Raw genomic sequence first — 22,764 nt, 5'->3', positions numbered from 1 at the left:
GGGCATATTATTGTATCGATTCGGAGAATGTATAACATGCACTATATAGAAAATGGTGTCATAGGCTGTTCGACTTGTTTTACAATCGTGAAAAAGCTGTTTTGAATGTCAAAATGCACTTTTTGAGTTATAATTTCTATTTTTGGTTATTTTCATTTTAACGTATTTTGATTTAGCATTTGTTTTAGAAGTTCCATATCAAGTACTTCTCATGTTTTTTTTTTGATAAGTAAGTACTTCTAATGTTAGTAGAATAGTTTTAGTCAAATTAGAATTTTTACCATTTTCTGCAAGTTTACCATTTCGACGAGTACAGTTTCAAATTAGAGCATTGTGTGGCCCTACCTGTTTGCAGTCATTGTAGCAAAATTGGTGACACAGTTGATCAATGTTGGGTTCTTCACCCTCACCTTCAATGGCTTGCAATCCCGCTGCATATGCTGTTGCTGAATCTCCTTATTGCCCTCAAGATCGATTTCCATCTTTTTGAGCAAAAGTTCTTAGATTCATGTCTTCTTGCAGGGATGTGGCATTGGTGAATAATTTATATAAATGCCTGATGGATCGATTGAAAGATATAAAGCCCGTCTTGTTACAAAGGGATTCACCTGAGAGACGTTTGCACTTGTTTCGAAACTGAACTTCGTCGGGGTTTTCCTCTTAGTGGTGAAAGAGAACAGAAAGGGAAAGTCAAGGTGACCCATCCAAAAAAGAAAACAAAGAAAAGAAAGCTAACAAGATGAAAGATTACAAACGTTTTCCCACTGAACAAGAAAATCCTCGAAGAAAACCCCTTTGTGCTCTTTAAAGACCTTGCACCAAAAGAATAAAAGCGCAATGACTGAAATAAAGATCTCTTGGTTAGAAAGCATCGACAACTGGTTCAGGTGACTGATGTACATTCTTCTTCTAAACTCCATGATAAAGAACTCATCAGGCATAGATCTTTGATGCTAAACTTTAATTTGACGGGATTAGAATAACCAACTGAATTGTCTCATTACTTTGAAAAGTCAGAAAGTGAAATACGGTTTAACAAAAGATATCTACTAAACTCATGATGATATCTTGGCAGAATAGATCACCCAAACTGAATGTTGGGTCACTCTCACTCTTTTGATTTCATTGAATATGAAGTAGAGGCTACTCTTCACAGTGAGAACTAGGTCTAAGAGGAATAAGTATGGATGTGCTTCATTTTAATGTTCTCTTAGGGTATGTTTGATTGCATGGAAAGTCACTTTCCATAGAATTTGAAATCCATGGAAAATTAGTTGTGGAAAATAGGTAGGGTTGGAAAATCAAATTCCATTGTTTGATTTCACTTGGATAAAATCATGAAAAAAATATGAGAAAAAAGAAGAAGAGGAAAAGGAGGAAGAAGATGAGAGGAGAGGGAGAGGAAGAAGAAGATGACGAGGAAGAGGGAGGAGGAGGATGTGGCGACGGCGACGACGACGACGGAGGTAAGTGAGGAAGATGGGGGGAGAATGTGGTGGTGGTGGTGGCGGAGGAGGTGAGGGATGGAAAAGAAGAAAAAGAAAAAGAGAGAGAGAAGGTGGTCGGAGACGGAGTCGACGACAACGGCGATGGTGACAACGACGACGGCGAGGTTAGTGTAATGGTGGTGGTGGTAGGGAAGAATTGATGATGAAACATATAGGTGGATTTCATTTTCCCACCCATATGGGTGGGAAAGTGAAATCCATGATTTAGTGGACTTTTTGAATAGGGTGGAAAATGAATTTCTGTTTCCATGTGCAATCAAACACTTGAAAAATGTCATTTTCCATGGAAATTGATTTTCCACCCTATTTTCCATGTGCAATCAAACATACCCTTAATCTCTTATTCAGTTTCTGCAACACCTACGTTGATATGGGGTTCAGAATCAGCTGGAAAGCCAGTGCCAATATGACTATTGAAGGAATTTTTGTGTTGGTGTGATTATCACTTAAGGTTTGTATATTTTGCTTCGAAATACAGGAATTTAAAGAAAATTAAAGTTTAAGGCCCTAAAAGAGCGAGAGGAACACCCAAAAGAATGTGGAAGGATATAATGAAACAAGATATGAACTCAATCATAATAACAAAAGATTTGGATTTGAGCAGAGGGAAATGGACGAATACAATTCTTTTAGCCGATCTCTAATCTTTGGGACAAGACTTCGTTATCATATAAGAGTTCAAAATTTAGACTGTTTATGATGTGATTCAATATCACAATAACAGTTACATCACAACTACTTTATAATGGATGATGTAATTCATCGAGGACTTGAGGTGTCATTGCTCTGACTTTATTATTATTATTAATTTTAACGTTTGTAAGAGTGCTGCTGGGTATGTCCACTATCTTCTCTTCTCATCCATTGTAAACGTAACTACGAGATTTGGTCTCATTTCTATCCTCCTTAGTATCATGGGGTGGTTTCCTAATTCTCTTGATACTTTGTTTGAGAGTCGACTCATTTTTCAGGCTCTCCGAATTACCTTTTTCAACCTTGGGGCTTCTCTACTTCTTATGTAAGCTATTTAAGGAATTTAAGATCGTCTTTTTATGAAGACTTTCTGTGCAGATGGATTGGGTTTGTAGCATCATTGTCGAGTAGTTGGTTTGAGGGTTTGTTGTGAGTCTAATATGTTTTTTAATATTTGGTTGGTCATCTCGATCTCCTTCATAATTGAATTTAATTTTCAAGAATCAAAAGGTAGATCACAATAAATGCGTATCTGAAGACTTCCAAATATATGTATCCACTATTCCTTGTTTTAGAAATTTGATTGATATGGAATTCGAGTTCTTATAAGAAAACTATTTCAGTATCAGTATTGCATACATTAATAAAACAAAGAGTTAAAAAAGAAAGGAAAAACAAATTACAGCATACAAACGGAATTATTACCTTGAGAAATGTCAGGGAATGCCTTGGGTTGTAACCTTTACCCTTAAAATTATATCATGAACTGAAGGTGAAGGCGATTTGATCTGTTTTGAAGAAATTACTCTAAACTTGGTGCTTCTTCAGTTGGATTGGCCTCAAAAACATCTGAGTTGGACGCCTCTGGTTCTTCCAATAATTCTCGCGATTGGATGGACTCTTTGTATACGGGAGTCTGCTTAAAATCTGTCGCTCCTTCATTATAAGTGGCAACAGCAATCCCACAAGCAATTAGCTGTTAAAGAGAGGACAGAATTAAACTTGTCCCCATTTGTAATGATTCATTTGCCTATTTATAATGCCAATTTAAATGCAAAAAAAAAAAAAAAAAAAGGTACATAAAACAATCTAAATCTACTTGTAAGTATCTAAATAATGTGATTAAGAAGAATACATTAAGGGTCTGGATAAAATGCGTATCACGAAGATGTCACTAATCTCTAGGATTGTGTACTCCTTTCTCATTTTCCTGTTTTTTTGGAGGGTACTCTAGGATCTAAGGCTGTGTTTTAACAGGCCTAAATCAACTCCTAGTTTAACTCTTCTAAGAATACTATCTGATCATTCTCTGTTCAATCCCAAATCTAGAATAGCTCATCGAACAGAATTTCCATTCCAAAGTAAGAAACACAAAGATTCTCTTCAAACCTTTATAAATCAATTTAAATACCCGGACTAGAAAATGAAGACCCCACCAACCCAAATACCCAAAACTATATGAAGGATCAAAAAGAGGACAAACCAACATCTCGGGAAGTCCGTAACTTGAGGTGATTACCAAATTCCAAATCTAATTCTCCTAACAGAACTACTACATGTAGTATTATAAATGAGTTCTTGAAAATGCTAATCGATGCCAATAAACAAAGAAATGAACTTAATAAGCTAATTTAAATGAGATGGAGAAAATAAAAGAAGATTACGAAGAGTTTCAACAGCCCTACATCAACTCCTAATTAGACTCTAATTGAAGATTGCAAAGGGTTTAAAGTTTCCACAGTTCTCCTTCAACACCTAATTCGATCAATTTCAATACCAAACGAGAAAATCAACACCCCACCAACCTAAATACCGGATATTATAGCAAGAATCAATTAGAGGACAAACCTTCAACTTGGGTAGTCCTAATTTCACCTTATTACCAAATTCCAAATCCCAATCTCATAAAGAACTACTACAACAACTAATACAAATGAATTCTTAAAATGGTTAATTTATGCTAATAAACAAAGAAATAACTTAAAAAAACCAATTTGAATGAGATGAACAAAATAAAAGAAGACTACAAGAGGTTTCAACAGCTTTACATGACCTCTTAATCCGATCAATTTCAATACCCACATAATAAAATTAACACCCCCACCTACCCAAATACCTGAAATTACACCAAGAATCAAAAAAGAGGACAAACCAACAACTTAGGTAGTCTTTAATTTCAACTTGTCACCAAATTCCAAATCCAATTCTCATAAAGAATTACTAAACTACAACTACTAATACAAATAAGTTCTTAAAATTGTTAATTTATGCTAATAAACAAAGAAATGAACTAAAAAAACCAATCTGAATCAGATAAAGAAGAAAAACAACAATAAAATTACCGCGAAGACGATACCGAAAGCCCATTGATACTGAACAAAGAAACCGAAAGGTTCCCACTGAGGTCCCTCCCAGAAATCAGGCTTTTCACCAGGAAGATCTGGCAATACATACCCATCTTCTACTCCATCATACTTCTCTTCTTCTTCTTCTACTAAATAACCCTTTTCACTTCTCTCCTTCTCTATAATTTCTTCTTCTTTGGTAGTTGTGAGTCCACCATCACCATTACTCCTCTTGTTTCTGCTATCAAACCTACCCGTTCGAGAAGAAATCTTTTTAGCACAAGTGATATGAGAAGATCTCCTCTTAAGGGAAGGAAGATATGAGTTGTTTGGAAGAATGGGTTGCTTGTGCAGTGAGAGATGGCTCTGTGGGTTGCCAGTGCAGACACCACCACCACCACTGATACAGAAAGCCATTGTTAGTGAGATAGATAGCTTAGCAGTAGAAGTCTTGGGAGCTTCGACCCTGGACTCGCGGTGTACTGTGTTTTAAAGGATAAGAGAGTAGATATTTATCTGAAGTTCTGAACCGGTTCAGATCAGTAGGGCTGGCAATGAATCGAAAAATACCCGATGTCCGAACCGAACCGATCCGATCCGATCCGGAAAAACATAACAAATCGGATTCGATTGAAATCTTATATCAAAAATAATTTTGAATCCGATTCGAATGTACCCCAATCCGATTTGAACATATTTCAATAATTATTTTTATTTTTATTCTTATTTTTATATAAATACGTATAGATAAAATATTTTCCATTTGATTTCCCTTTATATTTATAATAGGAAAGTAGATTTTTAAAAAAATTTGAACATTGATAATTTAAAAACAAGACATATGTTCTGATCAAACCGGATCAGTTTTAGATTAGTGATGAATTGAAACGGATCGGATTCGATTCATATATGGATAGGGTACACCTTTAAAAAAATTTGGATCGATATTGGAGTGGCATTGATCCGGTACTGAACCGATCTGTTGCCAATCTTATAGATCAGTTGACAGGATTCCCATGCCCACCGAATCATATTTGACTCGATCGAGATAATCTGATCTTACACAGATGAGTCAAACATTCTCTGTTTGATTTAAAATGATAACATATATTGCCACACCAATTATTACTAAAAACACACCAAATGATATCCAACTTTTGCTTGCGACACCTAATACATTAGGGTGTCTTTGGAAATGGTAGGTGGTGGGAGTTGGAGTTACAACTTCGACCTTCGATTCTAATTAATTGTTTGGTTAATCAATTCCATTAGTTGTAATTCCAAGAAGATCATCAACTCCCAATTTTTAAAGGAGTTACAACTCCCACCTATATGGGTGAGATTTACAACTCCTACCACAAATCTTTAATAAAAAAATTGAGTTGACTCACTTGAATCATCTGATATATAAATCATTCAATTTACTTTACATTATTTATTATCTAGATTCCTATTTAAATAATTATAAATTTTTAATAAAATAAGGTAATTAGAATAAGACATAAAATGGACCAAATTTTATCCGAAATCCGAGTAATCCGAATCTAGAAGGTTCAAACCCTTGTAATAGATTTGAATAAAAACATGGATTGATGTCCTTTAACCCGAGTTGGATCCGGGTTAGATACGGATCCATCCCTATGCCTAGATTCGAATGATATATTGCTTTGATTTTTCTTTTTTTAACTTTTAGAAATATCTTTTATCTACTAGTTTAATATAACATGAATTTTTAGAACATAAATAAATTATAATAGTAAAATAGTATAATATAGAAAATAAATAAAAAATATAACAAAAAAAGTATTGAAAAATTCAAAATTATCTTACCCGAATCAAGTAATTTAGTTGGGATGGATCCAAATTTGAATTTAGTGTAACCAATATGATTTGAATATGATTTTAGCTAATAAGATCTAAGTCGGACTCGGATATGGATTTGAATAAATATTTGGATATGGATATACTCATATTTGACTCGAACCCGACCAATTTTAGCCCTATATTAGAATATATTTCATCACAAAATCAATATTTTTTTAAAGATAATAAATATTTAAATTATCAAAAATTAATTATTTTATCAAAATATATAAAATCTAACGGACTCGGTTGAATCTTATTAATTATAACAATATTTTCCAAGTAATAGAAGAGTCATATCAAATCTCAATCAAATGTAAATAATTCATCAGTTGAATTCCCACAAAAATGTCAGATAATAAAGTCACTTTTGTTATCTGAAGGTGGTTAAGATGAAGTCAAATTTGACGACTGGATGAAGTCAAATTTGATGACTGGATAAGTCAAACTTGATGACTGGATAACCACCTATCCCCCTCTATAAATATATGCCTCCTCTCATTCAGAAATCATCCCAGTCTTGTGTTAGAATCCCATCCTAACTAAGAGAGAGGGAAAGAAAGTTTAGAGAGAAAAAAAAACGTCAGGTTTCTCCTAATCTTCATAGTCTTTCCTTTGTTAGAGAGAGAGTGTGTTTTCTCATATGATAAGAGAGAGGGTATTGTCAATTGTGCTCTCCTTATTTATATAGAGAAATGGTTGTATTTCTTTTGCAATAGTGAAATCCTTCTGCAGTTTACCCGTGGTTTTTACTCCAACTTTGGAGGTTTTCCACGTTAAATTCTTGTGTTCATCATTTTCATTTTTATTTTCTTTTCTACTTCAGTTGTAATTGTGTGCCCAGTACCACAACTTCCTAACAGTGGTATCAGAGCGCCAGGTTTATAGCCGGTTTTCATGCTACAGTCAGATCTAGTTAGTGGAAAAGAGGCATTTCCAATAATGGCGACGAAGTATGAAATAGAAAAGTCCAATGGGAATAATTTCTCATTGTGGAAAATGAGAATAAAAGCAGTTTTGAGAAAAGATAACTGCTTGGAGGCAATTGGAGATAGGCCCGCGGAAATCACTGACGACCACAAGTGGAACGAGATGGATAGCAATGCTATTGCTAATCTGCACTTAGCACTAGCCGATGGAGTATTGTCAAGTGTGGCGGAGAAAAAGACAGCAAAAGAACTATGGGATACACTAACAAAATTGTACGAGGCCAAATCACTACACAACAAAATCTTCTTGAAGAGAAGGCTTTACACCCTTCGGATGATGGAGTCAACTTCGGTGACTGACCACATCAACACCCTCAACACTTTATGTTCACAGCTCACAACAATGGGGCACAACATAGAGACGGGTGAACGTGCTGAAATTCTACTTCAAAGTCTACCTGATTCGTATGATCAACTCATCATCAACTTAACGAATAACATAGAAGTTCTAGTCTTCGATGATATTGCAGCTGCGGTTCTTGAAGAAGAAAGTCGGCGCAAGAACAAAGAAGATAGACTGGGAAGCTCACAGCAGGCTGAAGCTTTAATGATGACGAGAGGGAGATCAACAGAACGTGGCCCCAGTGGGAGTCAAAATCAGAGTAGATCAAAATCCAGAAGTAAGAAAAATGTCAAGTGTCATCACTGTGGCAAGAAAGGGCACGACAAAAAGGAGTGTTGGTATCTCAAGAAGATCGAAGAAGCCAAAGGAAAAGGTACTGAGTCGTCAAAAGCTCAGGGTTGTGTAGCAAGCACCTCGGATGATGGCGAAATCTTATACAGCGAGGCAACAATAGTTGTTGAAGGCAGAAGAAAATTCACTGATGTCTGGCTTATGGACTCAGGAGCAACATGGCATATGACTTCCCGGAGAGAATAGTTCCACCAATATGAACCTATCTCTGGAGGATCTGTGTTCATGGGAGATGATCATGCCATGGAGATTGCTGGTATTGGTACCATCAAATTGAAGATGTATGATGGTATAGTTCGCATCATCCAGGAGGTACGGCACGTGAAGGGCCTGAAGAAAAATCTATTGTCTTTAGGACAATTAGATAATAGTGGGTGCAAAACCCATGTTCAAGATGGGATCATGAAAATAATTAAAGGCGCGCTTGTAGTGATGAAAGCAGAAAAGATAGCTACAAATTTGTACATGCTTAAAGGAGAAACACATCAAGAAGGAGAAGTGTCTTCTGCATCGGCAAGTTCGACAGAAGAACTAACGATAATGTGGCATCATAAACTTGGCCACATGTCGGAACGAGGCTTGAAGATTCTTGCTGAGAAAAAGCTTCTTCCAAGGCTCAAAAAGGTTTCATTACCCTTTTGTGAGCATTGTGTTACTAGTAAGCAGCACAGATTAAAGTTCAGCAGTTCTAATGCTATAAGCAAAGCTATCTTAGAACTGATCCATTCCGATGTTTGGCAAGCACCAGTTCTATCCCTAGGAGGGGCAAGATACTATGTATCTTTTATTGATGATTACTCCAGGAGATGTTGGGTGTATCCAATCAAGAGGAAGGTAGACGTATTTCCAGTTTTCAAAATGTTCAAAACGCGAGTGGAGCTTGAATCTGAGAAGAAGATCAAGTGTTTAAGGATGGATAATGGAGGAGAATATACCAGTGATGAATTTGATAACTTCTGTCATCAAGAAGGTATCAAGAGGCAGTTCACAATGGCATACACTCCACAGCAAAATGGAGTAGCAGAGCGGATGAACAGAACCTTGTTAGAATGGACAAGAGTGATGTTGATAACTGCAAGGATGGCCAAGTCATTTTGGGCAGAAGCAGTCAAGACCGCCTGTTATGTGATCAATCGGTCACCATCAACCGCAATTGATCTGAAGACGCCAATGGAGATGTGGACTGGTAAACCAGCTGATTATTCTCACTTACATACATTCAAAAGTCCTGTGTACGCTATGTACAATGCCCAAGAAATATCAAAACTGGATCCAAAATCCAGAATATGCATTTTCTTAGGGTGTGCTGATGGTGTTAAGGGGTACCACCTGTGGGTTCTCACTGCCCGCAAGGTGATAATCAGCAGACATGTGAAAATTGTATTTCTTCATGGAGAACTTGAAGAAACGATTTGCATGCTCCAACCAGGAGGTTTTGAAGAAAAAGAAAAAGAGAACTTGGTTTGCAGGTTGAACAAATCTCTGTACGGTCTCAAACAGGCGCCGAGATGTTGGTATAAGAGATTTGATTCCTTCATCATGAGTCTTGGATACAACAGACTTAGTTCAGATCCTTGTACTTATTACAAGAGATTTGGTGATAATGAGTTCATTATTCTGCTGTTGTATGTTGATGACATGTTGGTAGCAGGCCCCAACAAAGATCGTCTTAAAGAGTTAAAGGCACAGTTAGCTAGGGAGTTTGAAATGAAGGACTTGGGACTAACAAACAAGATTCTAGGGATGCAAATTTACCGAGACAGAAATAATAGGAAGGTATGGCTTTCTCAGAAAAACTATCTGAAGAAAATCTTGCGACGCTTCAATATGCAAGATTGTAAGCCAGTTTCTACCCCTCTTCCTATTAATTTCAAGTTATCCTCAGAGATGAGCCCTAGCAACGAAGCAGAGAAGATGAAAATGTCTCGAGTACCGTATGCATCAGCAGTGGGAAGTTTAATGTTCGCTATGATTTGCACAAGACCAGACATTGCACAAGCAGTGGGAGCGGTTAGTCGATACATGGCGAATCCTGGAAGAGAGCATTGGAATGCTGTAAAGAGGATCCTGAGATATGTTAAGGATACCTCAAATGCTACATTATGTTATGGAGGATCAGATTTTATTGTCAGAGGCTATGTTGATTCAGATTATGCAGGTGATCTTGATAAGAGTAAGTCCACCTCAGGTTATGTGTTTACTCTTGCTGGAGGAGCTGTAAGCTGGGTTTCGAAACTGCAGTCTATTGTGACTACTTCTACAACAGAGGCAGAATACGTCGCAGCTACACAAGCCAGCAAAGAGGCAATATGGTTGCAAATGCTACTGGAGGAGCTCGGACACAAACAAGAGAAGATTGCTCTATTTTGTGATAGTCAGAGCGCTTTGCATCTAGCAAAGAATCCAGCATTTCATTCAAAGACAAAACACATACGAGTTCAGTATCACTTCGTTCGTGAGAAGGTGGAAGAAGGAAGTGTGGATATATATAAAATCCATACTAAAGACAACCTAGCTGATATGTTAACAAAGCCGATCAACAACGATAAGTTTAGTTGGTGTCGATCCTCTATTGGCCTAGCAGAAACGTAAGTAGCATGGGAATGGCAAGTAGAAAGGATAGAAGAATTGCAAAAGTGACTTTAAGTGGGAGATTGTCAGATAATAAAGTCACTTTTGTTATCTGAAGGTGGTTAAGATGAAGTCAAAATTGACGACTGGATGAAGTCAAATTTGACGACTGGATAAAGTCAAAATTGACGACTGGATGAAGTCAAATTTGACGACTGGATAAAGTCAAAAATAACGACTGGATAAAGTCAAACTTGACGACTGGATAACCACCTATCCACCCCTATAAATATATGCCTCCTCTCATTCAGAAATCATCCCAGTCTTGTGTTAGAATCCCATCCTAACTAAGAGAGAGGGGAAAAAAGTTTAGAGAGAAAAAAAAACGTCAGGTTTCTCCTAATCTTCATAGTCTTTCCTTTGTTAGAGAGAGAGTGTGTTTTCTCATATGATAAGAGAGAGGGTATTGTCAATTGTGCTCTCCTTATTTATATAGAGAAAGGGTTGTATTTCTTTTGCAATAGTGAAATCCTTCTGCAGTTTGCCCGTGGTTTTTACTCCAACTTTGGAGGTTTTCCACGTTAAATTCTTGTGTTCATCATTTTCATTTTTATTTTCTTTTCTACTTCAGTTGTAATTGTGTGCCCAGTACCACAACTTCCTAACAAAAAAAACCAAATACTAGAGCTCCTTTAAGGAGTTAGTGAACTACAACAACTCCAACACCAAATCCAACTAACCATCGCTTCCAAATATAAGAGAACTTCTTTTTATCCTCTTGACACTCCAAAATCATCTCTAAACAAGCATGAGCTATTCAATGATACATATATAACATCAATGGGAATTGCCTGTAGGCACCTCTGAATAGACTTTTTAACAGGCCTTCGATCTTAGGAAAAATGGCCTATGAGAGCCCCTCACTTGTAACAAAATAGTATAAATAGTTAATGTAAAAAAAAAATATAAAATACTAGGCTTCAGTCATTGGTAAACTCTAGAAACATGAGACGTAGGGGAAGTTAAAGCACCTAAAAAAACACATCTATAGCATCCAAAATAATTGAATTTCTATAAAATCTTCTTCAAATCCTATCATTCCTTCTTCAAGTGTCCAACTTTAAAGTGGTATTGAGCAATATTAGTTTATATCTATAATTACAAATTTCAACACCCCTCTTATCTTTTCTTCCACTTTTAAAATACTAACAACAACCATTAAGGGAAAAAAATCAGCCACCTTCTATTAATAATTTAATATAATTTAAGGTATTTTTGTAATTTTATTATTATTATGTAAAATCTTAGTTAGGTTTCCTAGGATATTTATATTTATCATTTTTGGTGAAAGGGTGTAATATGTAATTGTGAATTTTCTCTTTATAGTGGAATTTGTGTGATCCATGGATGTATCTTGATCTTAAGGGAACCACGTAAAATTATGTGTTTCTGTGTGTGATTTGTGTTTTTTGTTTTGATTTGTTTTTTGGTTCGATTGTTCTTCTTTTTCTCAATAGAAACAGAATGTTGTCTAGAAGCATCTCATCATCTATGGAATTATGGAGCACTACACAATTTGGCAATATCATGGGGAAACATTTTCCTCATTTACGTCCAATATTACATGTGATGATGCTCTAGGTGGCATTGATATGCATGGAATGCTCCATGATGTATTTGGTTTGTCAAGTATGGACAACCAAGTGAATGCAATCCTCATGAAGATATCTTTCTTATTATTCTTTTCTTAGTTTTCACATCTCTTATGTGATGGGTTTTCTCTTAGAGAGAAGATGAAAGGAGAGGAAGGTTTATGGACAATAGAGTGTTTACGGGGAAGATTAGTGGCAGAGAGTATCTTCAAGATTACCAATTAAAAATCTATTAGAAAACTACTTAAAATGGGTTTTAAACTACCACTACATGAATTGGGAATCAGATGAAGAAACAAACAACTACCCCATAAAGTCTCTCACATAGAACACAATTCAGAAAATGCCCATGCATTAAGAAATTGGAAAACAGAACAATTGAGTAAGGCAGGCTTCTATGATGGCATAGGTATGTGCTGTACATTAGTATTTTGAAACTCAAATAAACAGAGATGAACAAAATTAGTATATAAAAACTGAACTTAAAAAATGAAGTGTTAGCCATTACTGATACTCTTTTAATTTAGTTTTTTAAAATTTCATTATACAACTCCCTACATAGAAGTTGGGTAGAAATTATGGTAATCCTCATAAGGAGCATCCAAACACTTTCAATCTCTTCTCTTTTTCTTTTTTCCTTCTTTTTTATAACCCAACTCCTTGAACATTTTTAACTTTGTTTAACTCAGAAGTTTATTTTTCAATAATGATTGATACCTGATTGTTGATCTGTTTTACTAAAGTATAATGCTGAAGTGACCTCAAGATTGTACCTCATATCGCACATCATGTCGTGAAAGATTGTACCTCATCTCGATGAAAAGCATCTATGGTTCCTACAAACTTACACGACAGGATGTGCGATATGAGGTACAATCTTGAGGTCACTCCAGCACAACTCTTTACTAAATGATTAGTCATCTATCTCTGGTGTATTTTTTTTTTTAAACAAAAAATATATAATCAGTAATCATCGAATGCTGATTTGTTTTACAAAATGATCAATGATTGTTTGGAATGTACAATCATATCGTTACTAATTGGGTTTAGTTACCAATTGATCATTATTCGGATTTTACTTTTAAAACTTAATAACGTGCATGATAGGTTCGATTTTTGGATACTTTTCTTAATTTGTATGTACAACCACCATGTGTTTTCAATGTTAGTCGACAAAATGTAATTCATGGAATGGTATTTTTCCTAGGAAGAAACATATCAACCAAGTGAATGCAATCCTCATGAAGATATCTTTCTTATTATTTTTTCTTAGTTTTCAAATCTTATTTGATGGGTTTTCTCTTAGAGAGAAGATGGTGGAAGGAGAGGAAGGTTTATGGACAATAGAGTGTTTAAGGGGAAGATTAGTGGCAGAGAGTAGCTTCAAGATTACCAATTAAAAATCTAGTAGAAAACTACTTAAAATGGGTTTTAAACTATTGCTTCATGAATTGGGATCAAGAAACAAACAACTACCCCATAAAGTCGCTCTCATAGAACACAATTCAGAAAATCCCCATGCATTAATAAATTGGAAAATAGAACAAGAACACAAGGATTGCAATAAGAAATTAAAAATTTTAATGAGAATTTTTTTAAAATTTTTTTCTTTGTTCTAACATCTGAGAAATGCCCATGAGCAAGAAATCATAGATAAGGATATAAACATATCAAATTCATCCTCCTAAACAAGTTTCTAAATTACATGAACCACACAAACTACATGATAAAAAATAAAAATAAAAAAATAGAGGAAAAGAGGAGAGGAGAAAGAATTAAAACTGAACCTTAATAAACTCATCTGTAAGACCAGTTACTCTCTCAACAATCAACCCGATCTTCCTCATTTCTGAAACCAGAAACTCAACACATTCAGAACTCTCATCCTCCTCTTCTTTCAAACCCTTCTTTCAAACCACCACTGCAATCTCAAAACCAGTTTGTTCTTCTTCCCCATGCTCACTCATCTCTAACCCAACCTAACAAACCCAAACTGAAAACAACAAAAGAACTCTCTTTAATCGCTCAAATGGCGAAATGGGTCTGTGTTTTCAAAACCATAAAAGAAACCACTCCACCTAACCAACCGAAAAAAAAAAAAAAAAAACAGAACTCTCTTAAATTGCTCAAATTGCAAAATGAGTATGTGTTTCCAGAGCCATAAAAGAAACCCTCTGATCAACCAGAGTGTCATTAAAATGTGTATTACTAATCTTGTTGATCTGCTTTTTTTTTTTTTTTTTTCAAATCTTCTTATGTTGGATATTTATTCTTCTTACGCATCTCTTCTTGTTTCTAAAGTAAAATTTTTATTAGCCCTACACATGTAGTTGTTTCTAAACTTGGGTTTGAGTTGTTGCTTAAATTACTTAAGGGTATAATTGGAAATAGGGCATGCAATCTTAGCACGTTTCTAAGAGATGTGGTTTCTCCTTTTGTAGGAGATTGATATCTACCAAAATCCTCTATCTTCTATGATCGGTTGAAGATTGGAGGACAAAAATCTATAAATATTGGTAGCTGTCCCCTTCCCAAATACACATGTCGTTTCACTCCCATCACCTTGGCTGTATTTAGGGATTGGGGTAGAGCTACCTATTCTAATCTTATGTTTTGCAGGTTAAGGTGAAAGATTTCTGTGAGTTTGGAGCTTATTGTTCAAAAGCCTTAAGGAACTAAAGGAGTTTTATTATCCATTAATCTTGCTAATTTATAGGTATATAACACAATTATGATCTATGGTATTGACGTTCATGAGTTGAGATTGATAGAATGTTTGAGCCAAGATCTGCCTAAATGGGTTTAAGATCCAACATCTTAATCTGTTCTAGTGTAGCATTCCACAAGCTAGACTACCATGATTCTGTTTACTTTAGCATAAATCCAAGTTTCATTTGTTCTTGGGGTCGTTGTTTTAGATCTCAATTTGGTGTTGTGGCTGTTATGATCCCTTGGGTTGTTTTTTGGTGTGTCTGGCAGGAGAGAAATCAGATCAGATTATCTTTGAGTCAAAGATTCCTTCTTCATCTCGGGTTATTGCTAAATGTCTTCAATAGATTAACGAACTGGAGGGAGTCTTAAAATTTAATCTGCCCACATTGGTTCCTGCCTCGAGGAAGTTGTCGCTGCGGCACATTCCTCCAAAACATGTCCTTCCTAGACATCGTCTGAGTAGTTCTTGTTGTAAACCTCCTGTTGGTTAGCTAAAGATCAATGTTGATGGTGCGGAGAATTCAATTCCAAGGACAGCCAGTGGAGGTGCTATTATGAGAAACTATAAAGGTAATCTAGTAGTGGTTAAGGGTAAAAGCGTTGGAACATTTCAGTATTTCCTATGCTAACATTGATGGACTCAGCACTTATGGTTAAGGGTCTCCTTGGTAGGATTGAATTGCCCTGGAAGCTTGATCATTGGGTTCATAAGATGAGAAATCTTTTGGCTTGTTACAATTGGAAAATCCAACACATCTATAGAGAGGAAAGTTCAGTAGCTGATGTGCTAGCCATTATTAACCGTGCTTCCTCCTCTTTTAGTTCGTTGAGTCTCTCCCTTTGAAAGTCAGGACTTGTTTAATGGGTGATACCCTCTCCCTTTGTACTCTCTCTTTTATCTATATACAATTTTCTTATGTATAAAAAAAGAAGTCATCTTTGGTCTACACAGTGTGGTATGTAACTATCTATATGTAGTGTCAGTTTGCTTTGCATTTTCTGATTTAAATAGTGAACCTGGGATTGAATCCACAAGTATTTTTTTGTGATCTACAGGTAAATGGTTTATATATTAGAATGGAAGCAAGCCTTGAATGTGCTTGATCGAGACGGAGCTGATCACGGAATTACTCTCATCTAATTAAATGCGGTAACCTCTCCGGCAAATTCGTACTTGGGCTTTCTAAGTTAATAGTACCCATGCGGATATTTCTCTTGTTAGCTCTAAATTTCTCCTTCATTAACTTTTTGTTGAATGCTCTAATTTCACCTTTATCCATAAATTCCTTTATTTACTTTTGGATCTCACCTTCCCAACCTTTCGATCGTACCATTCATCGAATGTAAATATTTTTGTATATGTCATTTATCTAATAATCAACTCCAAATGATCATGACACCTTCTGTATTGGCTTGATATGAAAAAAAAAAATGATTTTCACATAATTTTATTGACTTGTTTTCTTGTCAGGAAACCTTTCTCCATTCTGTGGGTCATCTTTTTTCGAAATTTGCGACATTTTCTTTATAGATGCGAAGGATTTAGATCTTAATGCAGAAGTACATTTGGGCAGAAAATGGGGAAGGTCATGGCATAAGCGTAGAGACTTAGCTGCAAGCAAGCAAGTTTAGTTGTCTTTTAAGGAATGAAACATGACATTATTTGTAACAAAGACATATCTGTGATTCATCCTTGAATTATTGTAAAATAATTTTTAAATTTTGTAGTGTATTGCAATGTTTAAAATTTTCAGGTTCTATTGTATCACAAGGTCCTTCGTATATTATAAGAAATTTTAAACAAACTAAAAATGGTCTATACCGGCGATATATCTGCCGTTATAGGCATTATTTAAAAAAAATGGCCTATAACAGCTGAAATATCTGCTGCTATCAGGGGCGGAGCCAGGATTTTGTTTTCGTGGGGGCAAATTATAAATAAAAAAATTTTCTAATCTTTTGTGGGGGCAAAGCAGTAGAATGTTTAAATTTTTTATGGGGACAAATTACAAATAGAAAATTTTTCAAAACTTCTGTGGGGGCAAAGCAATAGAATGTTAAATTTTTTTTAAAAATAATCAGTACCTCTCAATTGATTTTAGAAATTCTTGTGGGGGCAATTGCCCCCACTGCCCCCATTGTAAATCCGCCCCTGGCTGCTATAGGCATTATTAAAAAAATGGTCTATAGCGGTGGATATATCTGCCACTATATGTGTGCTGTTTTTCAACAGAAACTCGATCCATCGTTACGTCTAGCGACGGAGGAAATAGCATTGAACTTTCGTCATTGATTTGTCACAATAGGCTATGACAACGAAAATTCTTGCCTATAGCCGCGGAGTTATCCTCCGCTGTAGGTGATATATGTTGTAGTGCAAGCAAGGATACTCGATGGAAACCTTGTAGAGTGAATGACTTAAGAACATAAGCTACAAACATTCACATTTTGAGTTAGAAAGATACTTGGAGAGGAGAAGATCTTTTCATTATTCAAGAAATTAAGAAAGTATAATTTACAATGAGTAGGTAAAAAAGATTAGCACACCCCAAATTCAAACCTCAATGATGATTCCCCTTTAATTTCTACAAAAATCTCTTAAGTGGGAGATTTGTTCTGATTGAGATCCTTCAACGATCAAGTTAGCAAGAATAATAAAAGGACAAGTTAAAGAATGAATCGAAAAGTCCCTTACTTGTGAGATTTTTCTATATTTGTTGACAAGGAGAGTATTAATACCCTTTTATAACTTTTTCCAAAATTCCTACAACTGATCCTTATCTTTTAGAGAATTAGGATTTTTCTACCTTTATCCGTTTAATTCCTTACAAAAATATAATTCTTTCTTATTCCTTATATATACTTTTAATATTAATATGGGAATTTGAAAAAGAATAGAGACAAACAAATCGACAATGGAAAAAGAAAAAGTAAGAACACACAGATTTACGTGAAAAACCTTTTGGAAAAACCATGGGTAGAGAAAAGAAAATCCACTATGTCAAAACTGAATAATACACGTACAGGGTTCGGTCAAACAACATATACATAAAAAAGGGAAACCCTAAAACGTAATAGGTCCATACCGCGGGGGCTCCGCCCCCGCACCCCCAACGGCCCGATCCCTTCGCTACCACCACAGAGCCCCAAAAATTTCCTATTATTTTATTTCACCACAAAATGTCACACCGCAAACCTTTCGAACTTAGTCAATTAGAATTCGAGTCACACACTCAACAATAATCATAACTAGAATCTAAACCATACTAGGAATTATCTTATCAAGATTTGTATCAATCTCTTTCCATTCTTGTATCTTTCCTTAACTATAGAAATCACTCATTAATATTTTGCCGAGTGGTTTAACACTGCCACATGTCACTCTACCCGAGTCCTATTCTAGAATCCGTGGAGTTGACACATGGAGGCTGGTCTCCGGTGGAATCACTCGTCCACTGAATAAACATACTAACTTTTAATGTACTACACATGTCCGTCCGGCTCACATTTCTCTTGCATTAGTGGCCACATGGTCGCGTCCACGTATGATGATGAGATCCTTTCACTATTTATGTGAAAGTTAAATACGGTCATTATAATATCTCAATCTCATTTCCTATAAATAAAATTGAAATTCTCCCTCATAGAAAGCCTAAAATGAACAATAACATTTACATATCATTGGTTTTATTTTATACTTCTTTATTTAAATGTCTAATTAGGTAAACATACAAAATATATAAATGTGAGGCAAAATCACCTTGGCTTACTCAATTCCTTCAAGGCTTGGATTTCCCCAACTACCACAGAAGTATTCATCTTATTGTTTTCTACACAAATATCAAACACTTTTCAGCGGAGTAAGGTTGCATTGCTTAAGGATCACTAGAAGAAAGAAAAGGCTTGGGAGGGATCTTCAAGCCTTGCAAGTCTCCTTCCAGCATTCGGACCACCATTGTCATAGAGGGACGGTTAATTGGATTCCATTGTATGCACCATAGTGCTACGGTTGCAAGCTTCTTCACAATTTCGTCTTCTCCTTCTATTGTAATTGCTAATCCAAGATCTTTCCCTTCAGTCAGTTGCTCGTAAATCCACTCTGGAAAATAAATTTGGCTCTGATTTTCAACAGTGATATCTAAATTCTTCCTTCCCCCAACTACCTCCAACATTAACATTCCAAAACTATAAACATCGCATTTATAGGCAACCGTTCCAAAATTCCTTGAGAAGATCTCGGGTGCAATGTAACCAGTAGTTCCCTTAGCAGCTGTCATGGAGACTATGCTTTGGTCTTTGGAGCATAACTTAGCTAGTCCAAAATCAGAAATCTTTGGTTGGAAGTTATGGTCAAGTAAAATATTGTGAGGCTTGATGTCGAAGTGGAGAATTCGTTGGTCACACCCTTGGTGCAGATACTCAATCCCGCGAGCAATGCCAATCGTAATTTCTTTCATCTTCTCCCAACTAAATGTTCTATGAATTGTGTTAGATTCTTCTGCTAAAATGAACTTCTCTAGTGATCCATTTGGCATAAATTCATAGATGAGAGCACGTCTAGTTCCTTCTGAACAAAACCCAAGAAGGCGAACTACATTAACGTGATGAATCATACCGATAGTTGCCACTTCATTAACAAAATCTATTCCATTTCCACTAGAAATCTCAAGCATCTTGACTGCCACTAGGAATCCATTGTGAAGCTTTCCTTTGTACACGCATCCAAAACCCCCTTGCCCTAATTTGTGCTTAAATTTCTTGGTCATCTTCTTAATATCTGCGAAAGTATATCTTGTTGGGTGGAAGGTCTTATAATTTGCCTGGAACTTTTCTACCATGAGCTGAGTTTTCTTTTGCTGATCACTTTTTTCTATATAAGTAGGAAATGATAAGTAATATTGATACTAAAATGAAGGCGCCTCCCGTGCTTGTTCCTGTGAATACCCAAAAGATGCAATTAGCACCCATATAAGAATTTATATTGCTTGAGAAAAGTTTCTAAATGAATTTACAATAACTAAAGAGATTACCTATGATCAATGGAGAACGAGAATGAGAACCCTAGAAATATATTTAAAAAAAAAAAAAAAAACTGAAGTATTAGTATAATTTAGTCATGTTCAAATACCATACATGTAAACTAATTTTCAAGATATCTAAATTGTGAAAATTTGGAAAAAGTTTCAACCAGATTAATAGAAGCAATGAACAAGTTGATGAGTTGCTTCTTATATTTAAAAGTAATCTAAATTGCAGGTTGCTCTCATTATGGGGTTGTGCATCATGTAGAAATCATGATGTGACACACTCTTTGGATCCCTCTTAACTATTTGGCCCAAATGTTGATGACCCTCATGGTTTGATTACCTAATGTGTTGCCTCGTCTCGCCTCGCTCTCCTCGGGGATGCCGAGTTGACTCGTCTGAATCTCTTGTATGAGTCCAGTGTAAAATTATTTAATAATATATATTTCTATAAAATAATAATATTATGTACTGATTATAAGATGGATTAGTAGATGCTAGTGATAAAATCATATTTTTATATAAATAAAATATATGAGGTGTACAATTTCATCCTCGATTTTGATCATTTCAAATTTATAAGAAATTAGAGAATTAGCTCTATTGCAAAAATCTAAATCATCTTCTATGAATGTTTTAATTGCGGCAAGTCCAGATCGATTTTTTGTTCTCTTTTACAAAAATGCCTGGGATTTAAACAACATTAATTTTTTATTTAGCGATGTCGTAGCTGAGTTATGTGACAATAACCAAATAAATTAATCGATGCTTCACGATAGGGTGGTGTTGTATGGTGCCATGGTCCCACCCTACAAATTTGACCAAGAATTAGAGTACAAGGAAGACCCGTGCAAGAGAATTAAAGAATAGAGGATTATCAACATTAATCAAAAGAATAGTAAGAAAAAAGTGCATGTGATGTTGATAGATAGCAAATGCCCATTCGCTAACCTAAAAAAAACTTGTTAAAAAGGGCAATTTTATACTTTCAGCTAAATTTTTGTGACCAACTCCTCTGTAATTCTATTTAAATAGGGGAGTTTTAGAGGTTGGTTCATTTTTTAGTCTCCTTTAGAAAGTGAGAGAGAGAAAAGGGATTTTGTGTTTTTCTAGAGGACTTTATTCGTAAAAAGAAGAAAAGAGAGAAAGAAACTTGGGGAAGAAGAAGATGAACTAGAAAGAGGAGTTCTCTCTCATGATTGAGGAAGCTTCAAATCTGTAAACCTTCATTTTATTTTCAATTTCTTAATAGAATTTTTAATTTTCCTGCATTTCCTTTTGTTTTCTTGTTCTCCAAGTTTTTCATTTTCTTCTCATTGTCTTGCAATTTCTTCTTATTTTCTTGTTCTCCAAGTAAAACTCAATATTATCACTCCATCATGTGGAGATTGGATCTTTGATCCATTATCTTCATGTTGGGAACAAGAGGATGAACACAAGTAAAGTGTCTCCCTCCATAAGCCCCGAAATGCCCCAAATCAATTTGTTGCCTTGAAATATCTCGAATCGGATAGAACCTTTGGAGGGAGAACAAAATGATGCTTTCATTGTCCCTTTTGGTCGTGGTTGGATCTTTTTTTTTTGTCTTATTTCAGATCTAAATATTTTCTCCATTTTTTTTTTTTTTATGTTCTTCAGATTTGTTTTTTTTTTTTTTTTTTTTCCCCTTTTCTGCAAATTTTAATTGATTTTCAATGCCACTGTTTGCTTCCTCTTGAATCTGGGTTCTAGTACATATTTTCTTAGGGGTCACTTTGATTTTCTGCTAATCTTCGTCGAGTTTTAAATTTCAGATTTCACATTTCGTGCTATAAAAAAACTCTCTGTTTTGTTGCTTCGCTCTGTGCATTGCGCATAACGAACATGCTATATTGAATGAATTGTACTACCCCCCCATAGGGAATGCATTCGCTATAAGCAAATTTTTTGCTAAGTATGGATAGCGAATGCATTCGCTATAAGCAAAACTTTTGCTTAGTATGGAAAGTGAATGCATTTCGTATGTCCATTCACTTTCATAGCAAACTCATTCACTATGTCTTTTTTGCTTTCATAACGAACACTCATTCGTTTTCATAGCGAATGAGCATTCACTTTCATAGTGAACGAGCATTTTCTATGTCACATATCATTTCTTGTTCGCTTTCAAGGTGAATTTCATTCTCTATGAATCATCCCTGTTTGCTTTGCATATTGTTTTGAGGTCCTTTTCAGTATTTTACGTGTTAATAGAGATTTTTCTTCATGAGTTCGAAAGTTGCAATTTTTGAACAGTGAATTACCCCATATTTTTTGTATTGGGGGCACTCAAATCAAACTTCGCATTGCCCCTTGGACTCCCCAGGCTCGAAGACATCACTTTCTCAAGTGACATACAATGATTCTTTGCTTCATGCTTATTGTAATACCTAGCAAGATATGTATTACCCCATATTCATCTTCAGAAGTTCTCCACCATTTTTATGATTTCAATACATTTTTCTTCCTCAAATTTTATATTGTCTCCATAACTTGAAGCATTTTTTTTTGTTTGACAATGGTTTGGAGTAACACCTCACATTTTCCTTCAAAAAAATAATATCACGATTGTGGTATCTTTCCTTGATCCTGTCTTACATTTTGCTCGAGGGACCTTGGATTGATCTCCATCATGTGATATTGCATTTTCCTTCTTTTGAGGCGTTACGCTATCCAATTTTTCTCTCATCTTTTC

At 35.5% G+C, this 22,764-nt stretch overlaps 2 protein-coding genes and 1 long non-coding RNA gene across 3 annotated transcripts; 1 reads left to right on the top strand and 2 right to left on the bottom strand.

Moving 5' to 3' along the window:
* Positions 1–2,730: 2,730 nt before the first annotated feature.
* Positions 2,731–5,038, bottom strand: LOC147394516 (AT-rich interactive domain protein). The gene is made up of 2 exons (XM_086454587.1): positions 4,544–5,038; positions 2,731–3,177 (listed from the first exon to the last, which is right to left on the bottom strand). The coding sequence occupies exons 1-2, from the start codon at positions 4,961–4,963 to the stop codon at positions 3,004–3,006; spliced, it is 594 nt and encodes a 197-aa protein (XP_086310713.1). The 5' UTR covers positions 4,964–5,038; the 3' UTR covers positions 2,731–3,003.
* Positions 5,039–15,106: 10,068 nt separating this feature from the next.
* Positions 15,107–16,695, top strand: LOC147394515 (uncharacterized). The gene is made up of 3 exons (XR_015181622.1): positions 15,107–15,597; positions 15,700–16,177; positions 16,499–16,695. It is a non-coding gene; the product is annotated as an uncharacterized LOC147394515 (long non-coding RNA).
* Positions 16,696–18,555: 1,860 nt separating this feature from the next.
* Positions 18,556–19,891, bottom strand: LOC147394514 (rust resistance kinase Lr10-like). Its single transcript, XM_086453548.1, has one exon. It carries the CDS (start codon positions 19,863–19,865, stop codon positions 18,903–18,905), a length of 963 nt encoding a protein of 320 aa, XP_086309674.1. The 5' UTR covers positions 19,866–19,891; the 3' UTR covers positions 18,556–18,902.
* Between the last annotated feature and the right edge of the window lie 2,873 nt (positions 19,892–22,764).

The sequence above is a fragment of the Akebia trifoliata genome, chromosome 9 (genome assembly GCF_017979445.1).
Source record: "Akebia trifoliata isolate Shusen 1 chromosome 9, ASM1797944v1, whole genome shotgun sequence".
NCBI lineage: Eukaryota > Viridiplantae > Streptophyta > Magnoliopsida > Ranunculales > Lardizabalaceae > Akebia > Akebia trifoliata.
Note: the sequence above shows the minus strand (reverse complement) of the source record. Positions and strands in the feature narration are given on the sequence as shown.